The 9870-nt window shown below is 34.1% G+C and overlaps 1 protein-coding gene across 4 annotated transcripts; it reads left to right on the forward strand.

The window, feature by feature from the left end:
- Positions 1–5980: 5980 nt before the first annotated feature.
- Positions 5981–9252, forward strand: LOC106115242 (E3 ubiquitin-protein ligase MARCH1). 4 transcript variants are annotated; one of them, XM_013308567.1, is made up of 5 exons: positions 5981–6765; positions 6874–6984; positions 7269–7356; positions 8377–8512; positions 8997–9252. In XM_013308567.1, the coding sequence occupies exons 1-5, from the start codon at positions 6029–6031 to the stop codon at positions 9221–9223; spliced, it is 1299 nt and encodes a 432-aa protein (XP_013164021.1). In that variant the 5' UTR covers positions 5981–6028; the 3' UTR covers positions 9224–9252. The 4 variants fall into 4 exon arrangements, with proteins under 4 accessions (XP_013164021.1, XP_013164022.1, XP_013164023.1 ...); XM_013308568.1 differs by having other exon boundaries at positions 9015–9252; XM_013308569.1 differs by having other exon boundaries at positions 8377–8479.
- The last annotated feature ends 618 nt before the right edge of the window (positions 9253–9870 follow it).

The following is a 9870-nucleotide window of genomic DNA, read 5'->3' on the forward strand; positions in this document are numbered from 1 at the left end:
TACTTAAACATTAGCACAACGATTGCTAACTCTGTCTATTTCATTTAAGATAAAAGAGATGGCAGATAAGAAATGAATAAAAGAGAGAAGACGTAATCTCGTTACAATGAATAAAACCATTTCGACGGCTAAGTGAATTTTGTCGTTCTGTAACGTATCCTGCATTTAGGGATTCGCCGTTGAAATTTAATAAAATACTTTCATCTCTTTTAAATAAAGTTCTAATTGTAAGTTTATCGATAGTTTTCAAGAGATGGCGTTAGTAGTTTCAAGATGGAGTAATTTTTATATTTATTCGTATGCTAGAAAAGGTTAATTTAAATTCTAAAACGCAGAAATATTTCCATATTACGCCATCCGTGTGGTCGTGGTATTGCGTCTATCGTATGGAACCATTCGACAAAAGATTCACTCTTTTCTTAGACAATAGATAATCCTTAATGTAGCGCATAATGTATAAATTGAACAGCAGCGCGGCAGCCGAAATGCGTTTATTACGTTGTTAAAATCAATTATACTAAAGTTATGTACATTATTTGCAATATTATTCCATTCGTGACTACATTACATACACGTCGTTCACTATTTCTTCTATTCTCTCTTTACACCTATCCTTTTATATAATTAAAAAGGCAAAAGTTCACTGGCCAGTATGCCACGTCTTTGGTCGTATGTTAATACTGCACTCATGCCATAGTAGTATTATAAATTCTCAAATGAATATTTCTTTTCTATATTTAAAATCTCCATGTGATATTCAGTATAAATAAATTGTTGGTGATGGGCGTCGTCGGAACCGAAGGCGATACAAGGCTTTGCGGGATTTCAGCAATATTGGTTTTATGTAAATGTATATTGTACGTCGGAATAATGAGTTCACGCTCCCTCAATATTCCTTTACAGATGCCACTCGATATGTTCACGTTAAATCTGTTTATTGTTTACTAATATTATATACTAGCTTTAACATTGGTAGAGCCCGCTTTAATATCTTTGCACGAATTGGCCTGGCTCACTCGGTGAAATACCACGACCACACAGAAGACAGGCGTGAAGTGGAAGCAATTCCGCGTTTCGTCTGATGAGTGTGCGTCCCGGAGGCCTAATTTAGTCCTCTTTCCCTTCCGAAACCTTTTTCTTATAAGGAAAGGATGGGAAGTGGAAGTGGACTTTCCGGATGAGAGAATGCATGGAAGGGGAAGATATTTTCTTTCTGTGCATCCTCTCCTCCGTCGATTATAGGTAGGCAACGCATATGCAATTGCGTATGTCTATGGGCAACGGTCACTTCGCTATTTCAGCGATTTCAGGTGGCCGCTCGCTCGTTTGCCACTTTATGATATAAAAAAAGCTGTGCCTGCGACTACGTTCGTACTAAAAGTTTATCCTTCAAATATAAAATAGGATAAAATTAAATTATAACACAACTTTCACAGGGCCTGGAAGCTGCATTTTAAAATTTCATATGCAACCTGTAAACTTAATTTTGGTAGTAAGTAAAAATATTTATAAGACATATTGTCATCTCTGTCATTACCTTTGAGAAAACAAAGTTGACAATATGCTTTATACAGAGATTTTAGTCTCAGAAACCCACGATAAGTCTGGACAAAACTGGCGCCTAGCAATCAAAATTGTGTTAAATTAGTTTTATTATCGCTTAATCTATTATAATTTCGAACTAACTTTCATTTCAGAAACATGTTACATCATCGTTTTGTTACTATATAATTTTAATTTATGCAAAAACTAACTGTCGCCCGCGACTCCGTCTGCTCGGAATAAAAAAAAACATGATTAGTAGTCTATGTGTTCTTCAGACTATGTTCTATATGTATACCAAATTGGAGATCCGTTCAGCCGTACCGAGATACCTTCAGACAAACATCTATCAGTCTAAACATTCGAATTTATAATATTAGTATGAAGGATAGTCATATTTGTATACTTGTTTACCGTGACTAAAGTTTTAATTAACCTACATCGTACTCGTTGTAAAGTCTCTACTTTTATAGGTCGAAACATACGGAAATAAAAACATTTGTATGAGTGACTGCGTACTTATTATTTAACCTAGTTGCGTCAATTCCACACGAAATAAACATGACTGAACTTAACTTATTCATAAAGTACGTACCGATGTCAGCCGCGTAATTTACTTTATGGGATGTGTTACATTTATTACAATGAAAGTGTAAAGTCATGAACAATTACGTAAACTATATTTTCATTTTTTAATACTTTAATCTAACTGTTTATTTGGGTCATAAGTAAATGTATGAAATTAGATCAACTTTCTCCTTCCTCCTTCTATAGAAAGAGCGTCAGTGGCTAAGGGGTTTAGGCACTTGATTTGTAAGGTGCAGGTTCTGGCTTTGAATCCCGCCGTGTACCAATGTGTTTCTCGATTTTCGATTTACATATGTACATTTATCCGACGTTCTTACGGTGACGGAAAACATTGTAGCAACCTGCACATATCTGCGAAGAAATTTAAAGATATGTGTCAAGTCAAGCAACCTACACTGGGTTAGCGTGTTTATGACCTAGTTACCTAACTTATGGTAGGCTCCGAGCACCTCAGTGGGGACGTATAGTGAGCTGATGATGAATGTGATCAATTCGTGTTGACAGATTGAACCGACATTTGCTACATACACTAAATTAAGCCTCTTATCACTCCGTCTCTACAATACCTTTTTCATATAAGCAGGATTACAAAGTAAGCTTATTTATAATTCATTTGTTTCTGATACTAATATTCCTATAAAACTTATATAATTTCGGTATCAAAAACCAACTATAAGACGGTTAAAATAAATCTTTAACATTGGCTTTAGATAAATTAAGAATTGTCACGTATAAGAGATATCAGTTAAGACTTAATTTTCTTCAGTAATGTTTGTGAGAATTTAAATTTTCGTAGAAAAAAGGCATTTCATTCGCTGTTTATGTAATAGAAGATTCAATCGACCATTAAAAATATCGAGGGGTCGATGCAAGCTCGATAAATCGTTACGAGCATGGATTTCCAATAGATTTGCCGGGATCAGGTGGCCTAGCGCTTCCCTAAAAAAAACCACTCCCTTAATCAAACAGATTCAACAAAGATTTTATTTTTTTATACACAAAATATTTATTTGTAAAAGTGTTAGGTTAAATTTTTAAAGTCAATGAATTCGTTAAGGTGTGAATATTTAGCAACCAAACAAACTATTATATCGGTAGAGTCTTATTTAAAAGCGGTACAGTCCATAAGCTGATACACGAATAAATAAAATGATTAAAAATCTTTAATTTAGTAGTAGTAGTATAACCATAATTGTTAATTCTATGTTTTGGTAGAGTATAGAAGAATAAAGTTATAAAAAAACTTGATTACTCTCATAATTTCGTTTGTAAAATTATTATTATATTAGATTATCCACTTCGCAACATTTCCGCAGATTTGACGTAATTTATAAAATAAAACCTTTGAATAATTAATTCCTCTTTCTAATTTTATGTTTTTACGACGCAAGCGAAAAATTTTAATTAGTCTGTCCGAACCCAGAGAACCCCAAACTAAGAGTGTGAAGGTATGGATTGCATTATGCAATAAACTTTAATCCACGATTTCTTTAAATTTATCTGCTATTAACGGAGTATGGCCATCCCTGTCGTTCTCTTTTTAAAAAGAGAGATAGCAACAGTGATCGTATACAAGTGACACACTTTGGAAACCAAGGTAACATTTAATTAATAAAAAATATCTTTCCGATGAAAAGATAAATTAGTAAGTACGTAGATAATTATTATTAACCAAAAACAACAAGTGTCAATAGCCTAATGGTTAAGGGTACGGATTTCCGATCACGAGGTCGGGGGTTCGAATCCCACCATTCGACTAATGTCGTAAACCATATCCTAGCACAAGCCTAGAGCTTAGTTGGAATGGTAAAAGAAATATTAGTAAATTTCCAAAAAGAAATCTACTAATATTTTAATAAAAAAAGATAGTTCTGTTGAACTATCTTTTACGAAACAATACTTTGTGTATTGTTATACACAAAGTATTGTTTCGTAATTGGAAGCGTCAATAGCCTTACGGTTAAGGGTTCAAATTAGATCCTAAAATTCGACTAATGTAGTGGTATCTCAGTTCAAAGGTTTTTTTAGAATAGTTACAAGAAATATTAGAAAAATAACAAAACTTAACTGTGGAATACTCTGTCTTCACCGGTATTTCAAAACAGTTAAGACTTCGGGCCTTCAAGAAAAGAGCTTACATTTCCCTTAAATGCCGGCAACGCATCTGCGGTTCTTCTGGCATTGCGGATATCCATGGGCGTCGGATCAAATAATTTTAGGCGATTCGTTGCTCGTTTGCTTCCTTGTTCTATATATAAAATATGTCAATAAATTTATAACAAAAATATTTTAAAACCTTTGAAATTATAAGGAAAATTGTGCATTATTGCATAATGTCGTGTCGAGTCACACTTGGGTGAATTTTTAATGACATATAGTGAAGCATGGCGAGCTGTGCACTAATTCGTAATTACACTAGTGTGTTGAGCAAATTCTGTATTTTCTGAAGTTAAATAAATGAGCAAGCTGTGATCAAATTAGAAAATTAACGTCAGCTGTGTATTTTATAAAATACTAGCTGTCGCCCGCTACTCCGCCCGCGCAGGAAAAAAAAGTCTTAATGGGTTTTCCCGGCAATAATTCGAATTTTTCTCACCTTTTGAACCTTCCCTAGACCTTCGCGAACATTTCAAAACCAATATAAGATAAATCCGTTCAGACGTTCTCGGGTTTTAGAAACTAACGAACAATAATACCTTTATTAACTAGAACAAATAGTCAGAAAGCCAAAAAAATAAAAATATTTTGGTGTATGTACCGTATATTAATGTACATATAGTAAAAAACGGTTATTTCAATATAACAAACGGACACTCCAATTATATTTATATGTATAGATGTAGCTGACATTTACTACATATTTACTGCAGAAATTAAAGCATTGAAGGGACTTATTTTTCACTTTATGAATGTTTCAATTACCTAGATGTAATACGATTTAAATTCATCAATAATTTGCATAAAGTTAATTTTAGAAATTTAACGTATAAAAGATGGCCAAAAAAGGTCGTGAACTTCAGAAATGTTGGAACGATGCACTAAGAGAGAATACTTCTAGTTACATAACTAAATAACATTAATAATTATGTATATACGATTTGTATGAAATCGACTACCATTATTCTGATAGTCATACCGGTGAATGGACTGATAGCGAAGAGCTTCGACCAACATCTGAAGAAGCTCTCGCTAAGGAGTTGGATTAGGGGCCCGATACAAAAGGCTATACTAGAAACCACGCGCATCGTTAGAAGGTTCCTGTCTCTGCAGCCCAGATCACTGGTTGTTTGATGGGATTCCGCAGCCGGTGGTGTTCTATTTTTAAAATTATATAATATGTTATGTATATTTTGATATGAAATGTACTTATATTAAGAATAAATAAATGAATACGGTCATGTAATAAAATATATAATAGGTATACTTATTTTTCAGTTCAGGAATGAAACAAAAGTTAAATGGCTGTGAGAATAATGAGATGTACTTCTGACTTTAATTATACACCGGCTAATTACGCTGGTAAACTTCGGAAGATAAACTTGGCTGTTAATTTTGAACATAACCTAAATATATGGCATTCGTGTTCTGCTGGATTCTTTGGTTCCATACGCGATTTACTTTTATACGTACAAGAATATGTCGGATGTTTCTTTAAATGGAGAATCTTTTAAACAAAAAAGAATGTTAAAAATAGTGTTTTGATGGTCTTGGTTAAAAGCTGTTTCTTTTTAGATTTTATTCATGTTAAAACTCTTTTTTCTAACTTCAAAAAGGATATATATTAAATTTAATAAAAACATAAGCAATGTCAAAATTAAATGTCAAATTATAATTTTTAAAGTTAGTTTTATCACATCATTTCTTTAAAATATTAAATACTAATGCAAGAAAACTTTTAATGGATGAAGAAAATAAAATCAATAAAGAAGATGCAAACGATAAAGGATTGAACAATCAAAATAAAGTAAAAGTCAAACAATTAGGCCAAGCGGCAGACGATGCGGGACCTTCTAGGTTTACACCACTGCCGGGCGAAATACCTCAAACACCAAAAAGTATTTACCAACAAATAACAGGGAAATCTAAATCAGAGCACAGCTTACGACAATTTATAACCACACAGGATGTCGCTAATGCTTTGAAACTATCATCACTAAGTTTCACACCAGCGAATGAATCTATTAAAAATATAAATTTTAAAGACCTTAAAATACCAAATTTGACTAAAACTGAAAATAGTGAACGTTGTGAACCTGCAACATTTTTGGACTTAAAGAAATTTGTAGCCTCGTGCTTTACATCAAAAGATACTGAAAACTTAGCTCTTGTAGAAGTTCCGAACGTGCAAAATGTTCACACCGCGATAAGTTCAATAATTACCGAACCAACTCCAGAAGTACAACGTTTCCAAAGTCCACCAACTCAGATTATCGATATTGTTAATGTAACTAACGATATGAGAGTACCAAACGCTAATCTGATTGATATAAAACAATCAAAAACAATAGAGGGACACAAAAAGAAAACTTCTGGGAATCTATCAGAGAAATCTGACTTTAGATTAGCTGCAAGGGATTCTCTTTCCAGTATTGGTTCGAATGTTTGTCGAATTTGTATGACAAAAGGACGGGAAAGGTAAGCTAAGTTTTTACTTGACATTTTAGGTACCGTCACTTTCTGATTCACCAATTTCCCATACTCATTTGTGCTTGCAAATTTTTAACCAAACCATTAAATTTATAGGTTGATTTCTCCATGCAACTGTAAAGGATCTCTAGCTAATGTTCATTTATCCTGCTTAGAGAGATGGCTAAATCAAGTTGGCAGAAATCATTGCGAACTTTGTGGCTTCAGGTAAGATACATTAATATCACTTTAATTTTTTTTAAACTGCCGGGATAATGCGAAGCGGCTTGAGTAGGATTGATGAAGTATTCAGGGTATCTAGAATTGTTTGGAACAGTGTGCATGTTCTGTAGTAAGCTGTTCAATCAAACTATTTAAGGAACAAAGTTTAATAGATAGAAAATAAAATTCAATTAGAAAAGTGTTTAGGAAACTTTCACATGTTACACACAAAACTGAATTTTGAATTTTCATTCCATTCGTCTTAGCCAATAGTTAGGTAAATATTTCAGTTACCCGGCAATTCGCACTCCTCGGTACACAGTGCTCCAAGCTCTACGGCTGTGGTTTGGCAATCCTCGCAATAGGAGCCATTTGCAGGTGAGGAAACAATTTTGGTAATCACTATTTTTCTTTGTAGATACGCTAAAAACTAATAAACTATAATTTATATATCTATTAGTCAAATATTATAATGATATAAGAGGGAATAAAGTATTCTGGAATATTGATGATTGAATAAATTGCGATAAAACGTAGCTTGGCACTAACAAATATTTTTCAGATAGGTTAAATGGTAACATCTAATACTGCTGGTATTAATTTCCTTTGCCGCTTGAATTAAGTGCAATTTATCAATAATCTAGTGAACGATAACGTTACAAAGCGAATGAATTGAGTGTGCTTCTAGGAATAATACAATATATGCTAAAGATTTTGAGAGATATTGCGGTCTTTGAGAAGGATTCCTAGATTCCTTCACTATTCGTGAAGTCGTTAATATGTACGTTTAATAACTAATTACTTTCGGATTTCTTGAAGGAGATATTAGGGGAGATATAGAGAAATTGGAATAATCCTCATCATCAGCTCACTATACGTCCCCACCGAGGGGCTCGGAGCCTACCTTAAGTTAAGGGTGAATAGGTCATTGTCAACCACGCTGGCCCAGTGCGGGTTGGTTGGCTTTACACATATCTTTGAATTTCTTCTCAGATATGTGCAGGTTGCATCACGATGTTTTCCTTCACCGTAAGAACGTCGGATAAATGTAAAAGTAAATCGGAAATCGAAAAACACATAGGTAAATGGCGGAATTCGAACACAGGACCTTCAGATTGCAAGTCAAGCGCTTGACCCCTGAGCCACCGACGCTCTAATTGGAACAATACCGTTTATATATATTGTACGTACTATGCCGACTCTCCGTAGAGATAAGGGCAGGTTGATGATGACTATTACTTTTTTCTTTACTTATCAAAAACAATCACAAAAACGTAGAATCTTTACTTTTGTCTACTGTGCTACGTAGTACTTCATCATTAAAGCTTGTCCATTTTTGCAAGCTCCACCACTCTTATAATGAATAGTACTGATTTGATCCTTTGTTTTTGCCTACAGTCTGACTGCCTTATATTCTGGCTGCTGTCGACTGTGACAGCCGGTCTGCTAGCGGTATGCATCGTTGGCACTCAATACTTTGTGATTGAGGGCAACAAATTTGGTAAGCTCGATCCAGGTGCTAGAAAGGACGAAGGTTGGTTATTTTTGTTTATTTTATTATTTTTTTTTCTTCTACTTTTATTTTAATTATTTTTTCCTATGTACAATCAAGAGAATTAATTAAGCTGATACAGCTTAAGATATGTATTGCTTTATATGAACTGTCAACGGGATAGCTTACAAAATACGCCAAATTCATCTCATGCTCATGCTCATTAATCAAGTGAATTTTATAGTTAAGACCAATGTGGGTGAAAACTCTTGGATTGTATGAAATTACCTGAGATTGCCTCTAAAATAATACTTAAGGCGCCTTGTAAGACTAGTAAGAAGTGGCTAGATAGTACGTGGAGGACTGCATATCGTTGAAGGAAATGAAGGCAGTCCAATAGTAAATTGGTTATGGCTTGTGATGACATAGGTCCATTATCAATTATAGTTCTTTGATCTAATTTTCGTTTGGTCTTCTGTTCATTAGTTCATCGTTCTATGTTGACGGACCCGTTTTATTGTAACAGTTGGTAACATTTTTGCAGGTATATCTCATCGAATCACCGAAACAGCTATGGACTTCTTTATGGCGATAGTATTGTGCGGTTATTCAGTCACCGTGTACCTTCTGTGGAAGGATCACTACGTGATGTGGAACCGATGGCGCAGGGCCAATGTTAACGTGCGTCTTCTACTGTCTCCAGATTCGAATCCCGTGCCATTCGTACCTAGACCTAGATATAATGTTGTGTAATACTATCAATAAAATATTTATATCATTTACTTGGAATGAAATGTTTTATTTATTCTGTTGTTTCGCAACAAACATACTCAATTCCGCTTACGAATATATATGTATTTCATTTCATTTAATTTTATTTCATTTCATTTCATTTCGTTTCGTTTCATTCCATTTCATTTCATTTCATTTCGTTTCATTTCATTCCATTTTATTCATACTGGGACAAGTAGGTTAATTTTTTTTAACTGTATATTCCTAATACCAACCGTGTTTAGTACCAAATAGAAATTAAATTATTAGAACCGCATGCGTCATAATTTAGACACAGATTCGCTATCTAGGTTTGGCTACCCGCCAACATTCACTACGAGAGATAGTTCAAGCTCTAACACGACTAATCTATGTTTACATTGTGTTAACAAGTCCAGTGTAATTGCACTGACACTTCGTAAATTGGTAGCATTTTACCTATACTATATTAATGATATATTATTTTTCAAGTAAATTTAGACCACCAAAATATGGTAGAACCTAGGCTTGTTATAATCAAAAAAACTGACAAGAATAAAGCTATACTCAGAGCAATATAAGCAAGCTAAAGGCAAGCAGTCCGTGTATGGCGAACAACTGACCGCCTACAGTTGTCGGTAAAGAAGGCT

The sequence above is a fragment of the Papilio xuthus genome, unplaced genomic scaffold (genome assembly GCF_000836235.2).
Source record: "Papilio xuthus unplaced genomic scaffold, Pxut_1.1 DF827870.1, whole genome shotgun sequence".
In the NCBI taxonomy this organism is placed as follows: domain Eukaryota; kingdom Metazoa; phylum Arthropoda; class Insecta; order Lepidoptera; family Papilionidae; genus Papilio; species Papilio xuthus.